Source organism: Cornus florida, unplaced genomic scaffold, assembly GCF_030987335.1.
Source record: "Cornus florida cultivar Cherokee Brave unplaced genomic scaffold, ASM3098733v1 CherokeeBrave_3.0.0_Hap2_Chr10, whole genome shotgun sequence".
Taxonomy (NCBI): Eukaryota; Viridiplantae; Streptophyta; class Magnoliopsida; order Cornales; family Cornaceae; genus Cornus; species Cornus florida.
Genome location: NW_026775580.1, coordinates 40,259,048 through 40,277,786, shown reverse-complemented (window position 1 = coordinate 40,277,786; position 18,739 = coordinate 40,259,048). Strand labels below are relative to the sequence as shown.

At 35.6% G+C, this 18,739-nt stretch overlaps 1 protein-coding gene across 1 annotated transcript; it reads left to right on the top strand.

The window, feature by feature from the left end:
• Positions 1-402: 402 nt before the first annotated feature.
• LOC132278611 (cytochrome P450 CYP82D47-like) lies at positions 403-3,551 on the top strand. Its single transcript, XM_059780442.1, has 2 exons — positions 403-1,650; positions 2,813-3,551. Exons 1-2 carry the CDS (start codon positions 691-693, stop codon positions 3,440-3,442), a joined length of 1,590 nt encoding a protein of 529 aa, XP_059636425.1. The 5' UTR covers positions 403-690; the 3' UTR covers positions 3,443-3,551.
• The last annotated feature ends 15,188 nt before the right edge of the window (positions 3,552-18,739 follow it).

Genomic DNA, 18,739 nt, shown 5'->3' with positions numbered 1-18,739 from the left:
TCACTTATCAAAATAACTTTTCATTAAATTGCATCATATTTTTGATGCATAACACATTATTGATATTGTTGTGACAAAAAATTATTGCGGACACTAATGTCTTCGGCTAATCTTATCCATCCAAATTATAATGACAATTATTCACCCAAAAAAATATACATATATACATATAAAAATACATTATCGTTCACTCTGGATCGTTAATTTACCTGCTAAAGTATCCGATCTGTAGTCAAGATTCCAGCATCACAATTCCTAACCTGATAACGTCCTGATGTGTAAATCAAATATTGTAGGCCTGTCAATCAAATAGAGATACAATCTTATCACTTTCGGTGTGTGTTTGTTTACAATAATTGACTTAGACTTTTGGGTATAAATATATACTGTATCAGTTTGTTGATTTGGTCTTCTGCACTTTTATTTTTTTTAATGGTAAATCACATTACATCCTTCTTTTCTTTTCTATCGGGTTTTTGCACTAAATCTTTCTTTTCTATTTTTTTTTTTTTTTGGTCAAAAAATTCAAAAAAAACATATATATACATATAAAAATACACAATTGTTCACCATCTGGACTGTTAAAATACCTGCTAAAGTATCTGTCTGTAGCCAGATCCCAGCATCATAATTCCTAACTCATTATATATTGAATCTCAAAACGGCCCAAACACATAAAAATCAACAACAATGGAGTCACTCCTCCTAACGCTTCCAACAACTGTAATGCTGGCTATATATCTACTTTTTTTTGTTTGCTTTGCCCTATGGATAACAAGGGTTGGTCACCTTAACACAGCTAGTAAGAAAAGAGTAGCACCCCAAGCTACTGGGGCATTGCCTTTGATCGGTCACCTCCATCTCCTAGGAGGCTCTCAGTTGCCACACAAAACGTTGGGTTCTATGGCTGACAAGTGCGGTCCAATCTTCACCATAAAGCTCGGGGTAAACCGAGCATTGGTAGTGAGTGATTGGGAGATGGCTAAAGAATGTTTCACCACCAACGACAAGGTCTTCGCCAGCCGTCCAAGGGCTCTAGCAGTGGAGCTCTTGGCCTACAACTATGCCATGTTTGCTGTGAGTCCTTATGGCCATTACTGGAGCCAAGTCCGGAAGATAGTCATGATTGAGCTTCTCTCCAAGCCCAGGCTCGATATGCTTAGAAATGTCCGAGTATCGGAGATAAGAACATCCATAAGAGAGGTATATAACTTATGGGTTCAGAAAAGAAGTGCTTCAAATGTGGTGACGTTGGAGATGAAGCGATGGTTCGCGAACTTAACCCTAAGTGTGATGGTTAGGATGCTTGTAGGGAAGCGATATTCGCTTGACGACGAAGAGGGGGCACGAGTTGAGAAGGCCATCACAGAGTTCCATAAATTGTTGGGGGCGTTTTTGGTTTCCGATGCCATCCCTTTTCTGAGGTGTTTGGATTTGGGAGGGTACCAGAAGGTCATGAAGAAGACAGCAAAAGAAATCGACAATATAGTTGAAGGTTGGCTAGAGGAGCATAAAAGGAGGAGAGATTCTGGCATGATGAAGAGCGATCATCAAGACTTCATGGATGTGTTGCTGTCGCTTCTTGACCATACTGAGGCAGAAAATTTTCCGGACTTTGATGCTGATACGATCAATAAAGCTACATGTCTGGTACATGCTCTAACCAATTTTTAATTTTAATTTTTTTTTTTTTTCATTTAAATGGTGCGTGTATGCGTTGTTAGATTTAGTGATTTAGATGGAATTTGTTGTAATTCACTTGGTTTGAGTAAGAAGTGAGCTCGAGCTTGTCTTGAATTAATTTTGATTAAGTTGGATTATATCGCACTAAAATGAGGTGTTTAATGTTGGAACATAAGCCGGGTAGAATCTCCTATAGGAATATAAGAGTCTGTTTGGTATTGTTTTCTGAGACCAAACATGCCTTATGGATTTCATGAAGCTGATTTTTAGGGGCCATCCAAATATGAATACCTTCATTTAATAGAATATTATTTTGCTCAGTTGAAGATCTTCGAGAAAAATAAAGTCATAGGCAGCAGGTAGGTTTTTAGGGCCAGAGCAACTTGTCCAAGAGAGAACCAGTTAGTGGTGACCACTGAATAAGTTTGTTTAGTATGAGTTGTTAAAATTCCCAGCTCTGTTCCGCTCTAGAGTCTTGAAATTAAAATCGGAATTGGAGGAAAACAATTCAGAAAAATGAATTAAATTTTTTTTCCGATTCCATAAATTTCAATGCTCAAATTTCTTCGAGCGGAACACACCCTAAATGTATTTACATCAAGTAATTCTTATTGGAGTCTTTGGTGTGTTCAGAAACCATGCAAAAATGCTTTATACTATATTAAATTTAGCAATCTCAATTTGTTATCTATATTAAATTTAGTACAGTACATTTTCTATGGTATACAATATTCATAAACACGTTTAACAAAAGTGCACAGGTAAAATTAATTATGTATATGCATATAGTACTCATTATATATATATATATATATATATATATATATTTATGTTCCTTATTTTCGAATTCAATAATAAGTTAAGATTAACAGAGGTTATGGGTCACATGTACTACAACTTTGGATAAAAGTTATATGCTCTGTATGTGGTCATATAAATTTCACTTCAACATGGATCATTGGCCACACGTAAATATGCTTTCAAGATAAATATTTGTCCCATGATAATAGTGAAAAAAATCAATTTCTTTCAGCAGTTCAAATTTTCAATCATTACTATGTTTTCTTTTTGTCGTGAATGAACATATTGAATGGTTAGAATTTGAGCTATGAATCTCGATCTGATGCAGACAATGCTAACGGGGGGCACCGACACTACGATTGTGACGCTGACATGGGCACTGTCATTGCTCTTAAACAATCGACACGCTCTTAAATTGGTCCAAAACGAGATTGATTTCCACGTTGGAAGAGAACGACTAGTGGATGAGACCGATGTGAAGAACTTAGTCTACCTCCAAGCTGTCTTCAAAGAAACCTTACGTCTATACCCTCCCGGGCCACTATCTATACCACATCTGTCCACGGAGGATTGTGTTGTGGGTGGCTACAACATCCCCAAGGGCACACGCCTACTGGTGAATCTATGGAAGCTACATCGCGATCCTAGTGTATGGTCAGATCCAAATGAGTTCCGACCTGAGAGATTCTTGACGAGCCACAACAACGTTGATGTTAAGGGGCAGCATTTTGAGTTGATACCATTTGGCAGTGGAAGAAGAATGTGTCCTGGAATTTCTTTGGGACTCCAAAACATGCAATTGACACTCGCTAGTTTGATTCATGGGTTTGAACTTGGGACTCATTTAGATGAACAGGTGGATATGAGTGAGAGCTTTGGACTAACCAACCTCAAAGCCACCCCATTGGAGGTTCTTCTCACCCCTCGTTTGCCTCCTAACCTATATATATATATGTGATAAAATGCATGTGATCATTATATGATAAAATGCATGGGATTATCTTTATCCGGTTGAACTTTATCTTATGTGTTTAAATTTCCCTTATCAGTAGTCTCTTATTCCCAAACTTGCTCGTTTAGCTTTGAAAATGTCATTTTTTTTTTTCTTTTTTTAGCCTCGGACACAATTCCCAAGGTGAACAGTACATGGATTTTTTTTTGCCTTGGGCACAATTCCCGAGCTGAACAATACAGGAAAAAATATATATTTTTTGCCTCATACACAATTCTCAAGGTGAACAGTGTCATCTCAGGTACTCTTCCCAAGGTGAATAGTACATGGAATTTTTTTTCCCTTCGACACAATTCCCAAGGTGAACAATATATATATATATATATATATAATTTTTTTTTTTTTTGTCCCGGGTTTCTATTCCAAGGTGAACAGTACATCAGGGCGGGTACTCTTCCCAATGGTAGAATTAATATAGATACCAAATCAAGGTTCTGTTTTGGAAGGATTTAAACTCATGATCAATGACTCTTAGTGATTTTAAATTGGATTTTTCTTTGAAAATCCAACATACTATTTGTAGATTTTATAGGTTTTAGTCAGCTCATCCCTCTGACAAGGGAATAAATTTTACAAATTTCACTCATCTCGTCCCTTTAGTAAGGGAATTAAGTTTTACGAACTTCACTCATCTCGTCCCTTTAGTAAGAGAATTGTTTTCATTAGCTTTACTCGCCTAATCCCTTTAGTAATGGACCTTGATTTTTTATTAGCTTTTTGTAAAGCATTTCATTCACAGATAACTGAAAACATAATATATATATATATATATATATGTGTGTGTGTGGGGGGGGGGGGGGGGGGGGAGAGGCTCTCAGGTGGACTATTGAACCGTATTTTAAGTGAAGTCTATTTTTAAGGCTTAAAATCCATATTGGTGGGACCCTTTTTAAAAGGGTGGCTCTCTATTATATCTCTCTCATCTCTTTGTCTCTCCAACTTAACTTCAAGTATAGAGAGGGGAAAACCGACGGTGCAGTAACCTACGGCCAGAAAATACACACCCTGTCGTGACCCTGGATTTTTCAACCCAGTGTCCTTGTGATGAACCGAAGATTGATTCGATAACAGATCTAGATGCAGAAGCAAAAAAAATAAGACAATGGTCTCTCAAGGCATAACACACCTCTAAGACCCTAAGATGACCTTCCATGAGATCACGGAACCCAAAAGAATAATCGGAGGTGAAAGCTAGAATGAAAAGGTCACTTGGTACCCTATGGCACCAATGACAACCAAAGGTGCAAGATCTAGTTCAAACTAGACCATGTACGCCATTAAATGGCTCAAGCAAGATCAACAAGGTCCTATGGAATCAAACAAATGAAGTTAACCTGTCTAGGCAACCAACCAAACAAAACCCACAAGCCAACTCCATTTCGGTTGTCCGAAATGATGCTTCGGTCGACCGAAGTGAACCAAGAAAAAAAGGGAAATGAGCCTTTATTTCGATCGACCGGTTTGAGGCTCGAAGTGAAATTGGCTACTAGAATTGACAAAATACTGTTCAAATTAATTTGAACAACGAACCGGTCGACCAAAATAAGCCACCGGTCGACCGAAATAGGTCGAAAATGTGAAAATCAGGCCTATTATGCACCAAGGCTGAAAAGAGTTCCTAGGCCTTATTGGAATCCCCCATGGCATGATCAAACTTAAAACCGTGCACTTGTGTGCTATTGTGAGCATACACACAAACGTGAAATAACATTTTAGACATGTTACAATGGCCCATGGCCTTATTACAATTCATTTACAAAATTTGACATGCCAAACCTTCAAAGGTAGGAAAATTACATTTTTTTTTTTTAATTTATAAAATCTAGCGCCAAATGAGTATAAGTGCAATAATAAACATGTTTGGCCCTTGGCCTCATGTCATACACATCAATTACCTTACAAAAAGTATACTTATGTGCACATTACATATTTAGAACAAAAATACAAGTTTTGATATATAAGCTACAAAAAGGCACTTCATGCTAACATTTGCATGAAATGAAACTTAAAGCTACAAGTCATCGAAGGAGCAGTGAGCATCACGAACCAAGCCTTCATACCTGAAAAATGTCCCCACTACGTGGGTGAGTAACATAAAGCGGAGATGAGCATGCGTGGACCTAGCATTTTACAATTATATCACCTTAAGGTGAAATATGTTAAAGGGGCTCATGCCACCTAACATCTATGTCAAAGTGAAACTCAGGGAGTATCCTAAGCTACTCATGCAATTTAAAGTGAACAACGACATACAAGTATACATGCTCAAGTATACTAAACAATGTGAAACATGTTATACGACATACAAGCATACATTTCCAAGTATACTAAACCATATTAAGATAAGTCATGTAATGTCTAAGCATATTTACACAAGTATGCATTTTACATGAAAATCTCGTAAATTAAGCATACGAACACACGTATACTAAGCTAAAGAGGTATGCCTAAAACAAGTATACACGGCACAAGCATACTAAGTGAAATTTAAACTCACAGAGCAAGTATACAAGTTCAAGTATACTAAATAGGAATCAAATATCCAAGGCAAGCATTAATTCTCAAGTTACAAGTAATCCATGATTAACAACTTGAAATTAAATGCAAAATCAAATAGTGGAAAGACTAGGACATGCGGTCGCTAAACCAAGCAAGTATTTTCGGGTAATTATGACCCACAAGGTACCACCTAGTGTGCACTTATGACTTAGAAGACTCTTGTCTCCGTACTAAAGCCAAACCCTAGCCATCATATAAATTATGTCCTCACAAGCTTTCCAAAACCAATAAGTTCAAAACTTATACAAAATCAAATGCAAGTTACCACATTCCATGCACAAGTAAGGTTGAATCCACACAAGTCATATCCTAGAATTCAAGTCTAAATAGTAAATGACATGTCATGTCCTCAATATGCAATTTATACACAAAGCAAGAATATTTTATAACAATTGAGCCACATTACCACCTTAAGTCACAAGTACTAAATAAGCTTCAATTTAGTAATTAGCTTCCAAGGTAAATAATTGTAATATTCTAACAAGTTATATACCTACACAAGATATATTTAAACAAGTTATTCAAGACAATGATATCACATATCATGCTAAGTCAAATTACCATTTTCAGAGGCGACAAGTACTAATTCTACAACAAGTCAGTAGCATGCTCACAAGGTAATTAAATATATTACATTTTAAGAGATTATCAACCTAACATTAAAAGTCTCTAGATTTCAAGTCAATTTCAAATAGGTTCAAATTAATGTATGTTAAAGGTTATAACATGCTCTTCACATATATTATACCCAAAATTAATTTAACCGACTACAACACTTAAAATAAAATTAATTAAGTTAATTAATTAATTTTCCTCTAGATTTTCAAACATATCCAAATGTCCTCAATTTAATATATGTTGAAGAACTCACCAAGACCTACTTTAATATCACATTACAAGTTGATTTCATACTTGATACAACTATGCAAATTAATCTTTTACAAAAGATAAATATTAAATAAATTTTGCAATTCTTATTCAAATGCTCCCAATTTAATATATGTCAACAAGTATACCAAGGCCTAAATTACTAGCATGCCACAATTTAATTTAAGCAACATACATCCATATGAATTAAATCTTAATCATAGAAAATAATTAAATTAAATTCTAAAACTTGAACAAAGGTATGCTTACAAGTTGTATATGCTCATATAACAATCAATACAACATTAATATAGCCTTAAGACATCCCCTACCTCATTTTGAGATGAAATCTCAAATCCCCACCGAATTGAAACTGCTCTGAATCTGACGATACTCTTAGGTTTTGTCGAGGACAACATGGTGAACAAGAATCCCAAGGAAGCCCCATGAAAATCACAACTTCACTTCAAACCCGAACTCAAAAAATGGTTAGAAATGGGTTCTAATAAGGGGTAAAGATGCGCGTTGTCAAGGCAAGCATTAAACGTTAAGGCCGAAGACTTTTCACCAAAGAAAAGTGATTAAAAGGAGGAGAGAGAAGGTGGCAGCCCCATGGTCTTCCATGCCTGCCGGCTAAGAGAGGAAGAAGAAGAGAAAAATCTGATTTTTCTTCTTAAGTCACCCTATTTATAGAAAAACCTTAAAAGTGCCACGAAAGAGTCCCGCCGGGTCTGGAAAAGTGGAATTTGAGCAGATGGGCCCAAACGGTAGAACTCCTTGAACAAAAAAGATTCAAAATGAGAAATTATGATCAACAGAAGAAACGGCGTCAAAAACGGGGTCCCGAGCAAAGAGATATGCCCCAAACAAATTCGGCGACAACCGAGTCTAGAAACCCTGAAACTAGAGAAAAATGATTAGAAGGAAGTTCTATGAGTACACTACTCGACGAAATGTGAAAATGAATCCCGTACGAGAATTCAGGCTCAAAACAAGGTATTTTTCAATAAGTTTCGTTAATTGCACAATGGCCCCTACAAAAAGGGTTAACTGCAAAACTGCCCTAGAATGAAAATATCTTCCAAAAGATATTTTCTTAGATACCCCTAAAATAAAATATCTTCAAAAGATATTTATGAAAAACACCCCAAGAAAAGAAAGAGATTTTGAAAACCTTTGTATCCATGCCCGTATGGACATCGGGAGCAACCAAAGTATCTTTCTGCAAAAGTAAAGATATGCATTTCGTGGAAACCACTTAAAATGAAGATATGCGAAGTCAAAAACCAACTCCGAAAACAAAGAGTGAGGTTTTGCCAACAAAGTGACAAACGGGGAAAAGACAAAATAGGAAAAAGGACGAAAAAATGAATAATGTCGAAAAACGAAAAATGTGGAAATGACTTGGTCCTCAAAGGAAGTTGTCAATCCAAAGGAAAGAGTCTTAGAAGCCATTTTCGAGCACTCGAGACGACACTAAGTGATGAGAAACTGAACTTAGAAAAGAATTTTCAACGAAAAAAAATTCATCCGTAAAATCCTGAGGAAAAATGAAGGGAAGAAAATGACCGGGTTATTACACACCCACGTGTCTAGCGACACGTTTCTCTTTCTTCTTTTTGTTTATCATTTTTTTTTTCCTGCCGGTGAAGAAGGAATCCCATGGGCTCTGTCATAGCCAGCTTTCCCTTTCCTCCGGCGAGATGGGAGTTAGTGAATTAGATTTGGGTTTTGCTAGGATTCAACATGAATTGAATACTCCGATGATTGATTAAAATAAGGGAAAAAAAAGTGATAACGAGAGGGGAAAGGGTTTTGCAGAGTAAGGGACTAGGGAGAAGGGATGTGCGCATAAAGAAAGGGACTAGGGAGAAGGGATGTGCGCATAAAGAGAGAGAAAGATTTGCATAGATTAGATTTCTGAAGCGGCGATGACAGTGAAATTTCTGCAACGAGCCCGCAGGCAGTGGACTGATGGTAATAACGGCATAAAGTATTCTTACCAGTAAGTATGGAGTTCGGTAAAGACAGCGACTGTAAGAGCCAAGCAACCCGGATTGCCGGTAGCCAAGGATGACTCGCTCCGGCGATTCTATTCTAACCGGTGATGCAAGGAGAGTGATAAGGCAAACAACAGACTACATCTACGCCGACAATTGGGTCTGGTCTACTTAGCCATTGCTGCGCCGTCAGTTCTCCCCTCTCTGTACTTGAAGTTAAGTTGGAGAGACAAAGAGATGAGAGAGACATAATAGAGAGCCACCCTTTTAAAAAGGGTCCCACCAGTATGGATTTTAAGCCTTAAAAATAGACTTCACTTAAAAGATCGTTCAATAGTCCGCTTTTTTGGTCCGCCTGAGAGCCTTTCCCATATATATATATATATATATATATATATACATGATAAAATTCCTTTTGGAAATAAGGTAGCTACGAACATTTTGTAACCAATAATAAGCCATACTAGAAAAATTAGAGCCGCACAATGCACACAGGAAATGAGTCAATAGACCACTCGGATTGTCCTATGAACAGGGCAGAAATATTCTCCTGTATTAATTATTGTTTGCGTGTATTTAGTTAGGGTCTCTGCAGTGTCAATTAATGTAAACACCAATTATGACATGAGGTTTCACTATACAAGTCGATTGAGTCTTTATAAGGTGTCCTTCTCAGATGGGCCAAGAAATTATGGCACGAGGTTTCACTGTACAAGTTGATTGATCAGTCTTTATCAGGTGCCATTCTCAGATAGGGTCAGAAATTAGATTCGGCGAGAAATTATTACATGATTCTGAGATTAATTATCTTGACCAGTTATATTATGACATTTGAGTAAAAAAAAAGTGAGATAAAGTTTGTCATGGATTAAAAGTTCGAAACCATATAATAATTTCTCTTTTAATTAAAATTTGAGTTTTTATCTCACTCTTTTTGTTTAACTATCATAATATGATTATGTGACGAGCTCCTTTCTAATGCGTTTAGAAAATGAGACTTTTTAATGCGAAAGGTCGCTTCGCAAGGTCAAAATAAGATTGTGGTTTCGGAAGCCTTTCTAGTCAAATTTACATTTATAAAACCACTACTACAACTAATGAAGTATAGTAAGTAGGGATCGTCCACAGAGATTATACGTGTTGGAATTTAACTTCAACTCTAATGTATCAATTGATTGCAAAAGATAGAGATTGGTTGATTAAACTAAGATGCAAGGAAATTAAAATGCAATTAAAGTAAACTAGTGAGAGATAGGGATTTAAGAGATATGAAGAGAGGTCTTAGGGTGTTGGAATCACCACTAAGCTCATGTAATTAACCACCGCTTTCCATTAATAGGGAATACATTATTGTGAATAAAATGCGACTACCAATTGCAATATTAAGCATGGACCATCAAATTTGTAATGACCCGGTCATTTCCTTCCTTTTCTTTTTCCTCAGAATTTCACGGATGAATTTTTTTCGTTGAAATTTCTTGTCTGAGTTCAGTTTTCCGCCACTTAGTGTCGTCTCGAGTGCTCAGAAATAGTTTCTGAGTCTCTTTCCTTTGGATTGACAACTTAAGGATCGAGTTATTTCCATATTTTTCATTTTTCGACACTATTCACTTTCTGTCTTTTTCCCGTTTGTCACTTTGTTGGCACAACCTCGCTTTTCGTGTTCGGTTTTGCTTCCATTTTTGTATGCACTCATGATATATGATTTCTTAGAAATTTGTATTTCTATTTTCTTAGAAAAGCATGCTAAGTGTTTACTTTTCTTGTAAAGGGTATGGATGCATAACTTTTTTTGTAATAGTCTTAACTTGTGGGGTTTTAGTGTAATTATGTAAAATAATTATTTTTCAACTTAGGGACCATTTTACAATTTAATTTGGAAGATATTTTCAAAAAGGACCTTTTTGTAATTTTTAAAAAGTGTGACAAGTGTCACATTCTCATTGGTCCACTTGTTGGCATTTGTGTGGGGACACTTTGATGCCTTGGATGATGACATGTGGAGGGTAGAGATTAAATCACTTGTTGACCTAGGATAGGTGCACTTGTTGGCTTGGATGGTTGATAAGTATAGGCTTAGGATTAAGTCCACAATGAATGTTTGGATGAGTGACAAGTGTATGCTCCAAATTAAGTCTTGCAATTATTTTTAGGCCACTTTGAGATTATGGTTTTAAAGAGGAATTTTTGTGTAATTGACCAAGACTTGTGTGTGTTGACCATGGTGTAAGATCACATAGTGAGTGGAGGATTTCTAATTCCTCCACTCACACTTCATCTCATTGTTTCATTTCCTCCCTCACCAAAAACCCTAGCCACCATTAGTGGAGCTTGATGTTTAAGCTTTGACCTTCATTTTTTAGGCCCTTCCACTCACCTTTGACCATGAAGCTTGGAACACTTTTTGTTCCCCCCATCCTCCTCTACATAACCCTTGAAGGGTTTGTCATTTTGTGTTGATTTACCTTGGATTCAAGGGGAACAATCCTCTTGTGAGGTAGGGGGTGTTATAGTTTATTTTTCATGCCATTTTGATTACTTTTGTAGTGGAATACAAGTGATATGCATGTTTTAATGTTAATTTGAGAAATTAATGATTATTGTAACTTGCATATAATTCACTTTTGACTTGGTATGTGGCATGATCTTTACTTGATCCTTGTTATATAATTATTTGGAGCCATTTGAATGAGTTTTCAAATCTAGAGATTTAAATGAATTTAATTTGATTTAAATTCTATTTAATTGTACCTTGTTTGTTTTTCATTTTTGACTTGATATATGGCATGGCCATGACTTAGTTCTTGTTATATATTTATTTGGGATTAATTGAACAACTTTGATAAATTAGAGATTTAATTAATTTAAATTAATTAAAATCTACATGATGATGTCTTGCTTATTTTGCACTTTTAATTTGATATATGCAATGAACATGCAATGTTGTTTAACATATATTAATTTAAGGTTATTTGGGATAGTTCTGAATTTAGAGACTTTCCATGATTAGGTTGAAAATCTCTTAAAATGTAGTATTCTAATTACCTTATGAGCATGCTACTAACTTGATGTATAATTAGTACTTGTGACCTCTTAAAATGGTAATTGGACTTAACATGATATAGAATATCATTGATTTGCAAAGCTTGTTTAAATGTATCTTGTGTAGGTATATAACTTGTTAGAATATTACAATTGTTTACCTTGGAAGCTAGTTACTAAATTGAAGCTTATTTAGTGATTGTGGCTTAGGATGGTAATGTAGCTTAATTATTGTAAAATATTCTTACTTTATGTATAAATTGTATATTAAGGATGTGACTTATCATATGCTATTTAGACTTGAATTCTAGGACATGAATTGTGTGGATTCAACCTTACTTGTGCATGGAATATGGTAACTTGTATTTGATTTTGTATAAGTTTTGAACTTATTGATTTTGGAAAGCTTGTGAGGACATAAATTATGTGATGGTTAGGGTTTGGCTCTAGTACGGAGACAAGAGTCTTCTAAGTCATAAGTGTGCACTAGGTAGTACCTTGTGGGTCATAATTACCCAAAAATATTTGCTTGGTCTAGCGACCACATGTCCTAGTCTTTCCACTATTTGTTTTCGCATTTAATTTCAAGTTGTTAATCATGGATTACTTGTAACTTGAGAATTGATGTTTACTTTGGGTATTTGAATCTTATTTAGTATACTTGAACTTTTATACTTGCTCCGTGAGTTTAGATTGCATTTAGTATACTTGTGCCATGTATACTTGCCTTGTGCGTACTTGTTTAGCTTAGTGTACTTGTCTTGTGCGTACTTGTTTAGCTTAGTATACTTGTGTTTGTATACTTGATTTATGAGTACTCTCTCTCTCTCTATATATATATATATCTTATACTTGCGTATGTATGTTAGATATTATTTATCCCGTTTAACGTGATTTAGTGTACTTGTGAGCATGTGTACTTGAATGTCGTGTATCATGTTTTAATATGGTTTAGTGTACTTAAGCATGTATACTTGCATGCCGTAGTTCATTTCAATTGCATGAGTAGCTTAGGATGATCCTTGAGTCTCACCTTAACATCGACGTTAGGTAGTATGATCCTTTTGAACTATTTCATGTTAGTCTAAAAAAATCTGTAAGAAATCAAGTCTATGCATGCTCATTCTCTACGAGTAAACTTGTTTACTCACCCCGAAGTTACTGAGGGATTTCTTCAGGTATGAAGACTTGGTTCGTGATGTTCATCATTGCTTGGATGATTGTAAACTTGAAGGTTTTAATTCTTGTAAAGGTTGGCTTGAAATGCCACTTGTAGTCTTTTAGGTCAAAATGTGTTTATTTGATTTCATTTATGTAATGTGTACATAAGTACACTCTATGCAATGTATTTGACTTGTATGTAATAAGGCCAAGGGCCAAAGACACTTTATGTGATATGTATGTAAATTTTTAACTTCATTGTTGCTTATGGAAGTTAGGAGATTTCATGCATTGAAGGGTTATATTTTACATACAATATGCCATGAGGCAGTAGGCCATTGTAGTACGTCTACTTTATCATATTACATATGCTTGCATGTTCACTTTGGCACACAATATCCTTCTTGATGAAACAAAAACTTAAGATTGCATTTTTTTGAGTTTTTACCCTATTCTGTTCTAGGGGCATTTTGGGTATTTTACAATGTGTTTTTTTCATTTTCGCTCACGAAGTCAGGTAGAAAACTCGATTTCGGAGGGGGTTTTCTTCTTTGTGTTTTTCCAGAAAACATCATCTTGGCCCTCAAAAACCTATTTTTTTTTTCTGAAAAATCCTTACTGCCAGGTTTTTGCTGAATTTTAATACAAGTGTACTTGGTACTATTCATCGACTTTTTCTTGAAAAGCGTGACGACCGATCCGAAACTTCCGGGGGTTTTGTGGGTATATTTTAAGATTTCATTTTCAATTTAGGCAATTTAAAAACCTCCCGAAGCCCCATTTCCTTTTCTTGGGCAGTAACTAGGACTGATTTTTACCTTCCTGACTTGATTTTTTTTGGGGGCATTATGGGCATTTTACAATACATTTTTTTTTTTTGTTTCCGTCTATACTACCAGGTAGAAAACTTGATTTTAAGGGAGGTTTCTTTTTTGAGTTTTTCCAAAAACATCTGTTTAGATGCCCCTTTTTACTCTCAGTTGCAGTAGTAGTGGGTCGACAGCACTGTAGCAGTCGTGACCCTCGTCGGGCCACTGCGACATTGTTTTTGTTTTTAACTTTTCTCCCACTTCCGGACTCCAAATCGAGTAAAAAAAATTTTGAACTTCACTAATTTTTCGTCGTCTATTCAACGGTGTGCTCGGTTATGCCTGGATATTTCTGAATAATTACCAGTTTACCTTTTTTACTTTATATGTCCGTTTTTCTTTATTTTGTCGTTTCTCCTTTGTCCGAACTCCGAATCATGCGATTCTTGAGTTCATCATGATTAGTTTTTCATTGTCTTTCCAGCGGTATGCTCGGTAACACCCGAATCCATATTTTTACAAAATGAATATTTTGCCCCTAGGGGCTTATTTGTCATGTTTTCGACCTTTTGCTTCTGTGTCAGTTTTCATTAAGTTTCACGACCTCATGAAAGGTCATCAAAGTGTCTTAGAGGCGTGTTGTGCCTTAAGAGATTGTTGTTTTATTTTTTGCTTCCGCATCTGGATCCATTATCGTGTCAATCTTTGGTTCATCACAGGACGCACTGGCTTGAAAAACCAGGGCCGTCACAAAATTAAAGAATGAATTGTCTACCTAACCGACAAATAAACTAAGTGTAGCACAACCCATCAATTCTAAGCATGACCCATCAAATTAGTAACAATTGTAGCACACATTAATCTAGAGAATCATGTAATTCGCAATAATAAGCCATGGAATATCAAATCAAGTATAGATTGTCTACCTACCTACAAGCATGAATTAAATTGTAGAACAACCCATCAAGCATAAGAATAATCCATCAAATTAATTTACAAACCCATTTAATAAAAACCCATGATTAGCTATCACTAAATCCTTAATTAATCACATATAGACATGCAACCAACATAGAGAATCTAGTGTAGCTATCAATTCCCCAAATAATCACACATAAAACAACATGTAATTAAAATAGAGAATCATAAAGAAGAATTAAATCAACAATCACAAGGCTAAGCAGTAATCACAACAATATATATATAAATCTCCAAAAATAGAAATACAAGGGTTTAGATTACACAAGACTTAGGGCTCATCCAAGCCCTAAGTGTAGATCTAGCCAATCATGGAGGAGGTGGATGTGGTTATGAAATCCTCAAGGGCAAGCTCCAAACATGGCTCAATCTTCTTTTTCTTCTTTGAAGCTCTAGAGAGAGAGAGAGATTGAATGGATCTAGAGATGTGTTCTTGAGATGTGCCTCCACTTCCCTCTTCTCTTCTAACCCTAATCTCTAACTTTCTGGAGAGAGAAAGGTACAATACTATAGAAATCACAATGTGAAAATATATATCTCTACAAAAATGGTTGAATCCCTCTCATATATAAGGCTTTGACAGCCTAAATATGTGAGAACTTGGCCCTAGGATCTTCCCTTTCAAGCTCTACCCGAGTTGGTTCGAAATAAGATTTAGATCTGCTTTTTAATAACTTTCGTGAATAGTTCGATCGATCAGAGAAAAGTTTGATAGATCAGAGTTCGGTCGATCTCACTTTTCTTCGATCGATCTCTAATCGATCTCACTTGGCAGCTTTTCAGCATCAGCCTCTTTTTTCTCCAAATCAGCCTCATTTTGCTCCAAATTCTCCCAAAGACTTAGTTTGACTCCAAAAAGGCCTTAAGAAGCCATTTTTAGTTCGTTTTAACATTATTGACCTGAAATAGACAAAAACACAAATAAGTACTAAAACGAGTAAATAAAGATAGATGAATGGACTAAAATACTCTCGCTTAAGGGGTTTAAATACGCACTTTTCAACACTACGAATACTAGTGTTTATGCCTAACATGCATAAAATCTTCAATGAAGCTCAATGGAACATATCTAGAAGTCGCAAGAAGTGAAAGATAAAAAGAAATGGGAGAGGAATAGAGTTGAAAACTCTACGAATGCTAGTATTTAACGTCTCTAGCAAGACGTTGGTTTGACTCACTAGTCGAACGTATCAAAAACCGGATATGAGACATCCTTATTGACCATTTTTTCCATTTTCTCATTTAATGCCTTACTTACAACAATGAAATCATCTTCCAAAAGAATGACTTGAAAAGAAATGAAAGAGATGGTATTGTTCCTTTCATCCACGTTTTTTAAAATGAAATCAATAATGGGCGGCCTTGCCTCATTTTTGTGCTCTTGAAGTGTATTCAAAGAATCACTTCCTTTATGAATTGGTAAGTCAATGTCTTTCAAAGACTCATTTGGAATATCAAGAAACGCATTCTCTTCATCCCTCTTCTCTTCCTCTAAAATAACCATCTCCTTACCTTCCAAGTTAGCTAAGGAGTCCATTAGAGAGCTCACTTCATTTTTGGAGCTTTCAAGGTTAAAACCACAATTTTCATACATTTCAAAAAGGCATGTCTCAAGAGGGTCTTTGGAGATAATAGAAGAAAGGCTCTCTTCAACAAGTTCCTCCTCCTCCTCTCCTACCTCAAGTGTGGTCAACATTTCCTCACTCTCTAAAGTATCAATGACCAAGATAAAATCATAATCAAAACAAGGAAAATCCTCATTAATCATGTTATGCTTTATTGGATTAGCCACTAACTCACTTGCCACTTCCTCCTCTATACAAGATAGAGTACTAGGCATTAGCTCACTTGCTTTTTCTTCCTCTTCACTCTCATCATCCTTATCTATATACATTGAAGTTCTTGCCATTTTTTCATTTGCCTCTTCCTCCTTTTCTTGATGAGAAAGAGTACTTGCAATTTGCTCAACTTAAGCTTTAAGCTTGGCTAAAATTTGAAAATGAGAATTAATAAGTGGAGTTTATGAAATATGCACATCAAGTAAAGCTAACATTTTTTCTTCAAATCTGGGTGAATAAGGCGATGTAGTTGGTTCTTCATAAAATAGTGGGGGATGATAATAGTCACAAGAAGGACTAAAAGAGTGATCAAGCCCATAATAAGATGATGCATGAAATAAATTTGACTCAATCTCATAAGGATTAAAATATGATGAAGGAGCATAAGGTGAAGGGATGTAATTTCCCCCCAAACTTGGATCAAATAATTCCTCCATTCACAATTAAAATCCAAATGCAAGAAAATATTGGCCTCCACAAGGGCTGATGCTTGGACAAAAATTTAAGCAATATAATGAGTTTCAAGAAGGGCTATCACAAGCATGCAAAGAAGTGCACAATTAAAATACAAGAGTTCCAAGAATTGCTCACAAAGGTCCTAAGCAACTTCAAATTCTAATGCTAGCTTTAAGCTCCAATGATTGCTTTAAGATCTAAAGTTTGCCTTTCTTGTAGTCAAGTACCTAATTGACAAATAATATCAAGAATGAGAAATGAATATACAATGAAAAATAAAATAAAAATAGAAACAATCGAATGAACACTATTGTCTAGTCTAATTCTTACAAAACCGTTAATCCCCGGCAATGGCGCCAAAATTTGACGAGCCCCTTTCTAATGCGTTTAGAAAACGAGACTTTTTAATGCAAGAAGTCGTTTCGCAAGGTCAAAATAAGATTGTGGTTTCGGAAGCCTTTCTAGTCAAATTTACATTTATAAAACCACTACTACAACTAATGAAGTTTAGCGAGTAGGGATCGTCCACAGAGATTATACGTGTTGGAATTTAACTTCAACTCTAATGTATCAATTGATTGCAAAAGATAGAGATTAGTTGATTAAACTAAGATGCAAGGAAATTAAAATGCAAGTAAAGTAAACTAATGAGAGATAGGGATTTAAAAGATATAAAGAGAGGTCTTAGGGTATTGGAATTACCACTAAGCTCATGTAATCAACCACAGCTTTCCATTAATGAGGAATACATTGTTGTGAACAAAATGCGACTACCAATTGCAATATTAAGAATGGACCATCAAATTAAAGAATGAATTGTCTACCTAACTGACAAATAAACTAAGTGTAGCACAACTCATCAATTCTAAGCATGACCCATCAAATTAATAGCAATTGTAGCACACATCAATCTAGAGAATCATGGAATTTGCAATAATAAGCCATGGAATATCAAATCAAGTATAGATTGTCTACCTACCTACAAGCATGAATTAAATTGTAGAACAACTCATCAAGCATAAGAATAATCCATCAAATTAATTTACAAACCCATTTAATGAAAACCTATGCTTAGCCATTACTAAATCCTTAATTAATCACACATAGACATGCAACCAACATAGAGAATCTAGTGTAGATATCAATTCCCCAAATAATCACACATAAGACAACATGTAATTAAAATAGAGAATCATAAAGAAGAATTAAATCAACAATCACAAGGCTAAGCACTAATCACAACAATATATATATAAATCCCTAAAAATAGAAATACAAGGGTTTAGATTACACAAGACTTAGGGCTCATCCAAGCCCTAAGTGTAGATCTAGCCAATCATAGAGGAGGTGGATGTGGTCATGAAATCCTCAAGGGCAAGCTCTAAACATGGTTCCATCTTCTTCTTCTTCTTCTTCTTTGAAGTTCTAGAGAGAGAGAGAGAGAGAGTGAATGGATATAGAGATATGTTCTTGAGATGTGCCTCCACTTCCTTCTTCTCTTCTAACCCTAATCTCTAACTTTCGAGAGAGAGA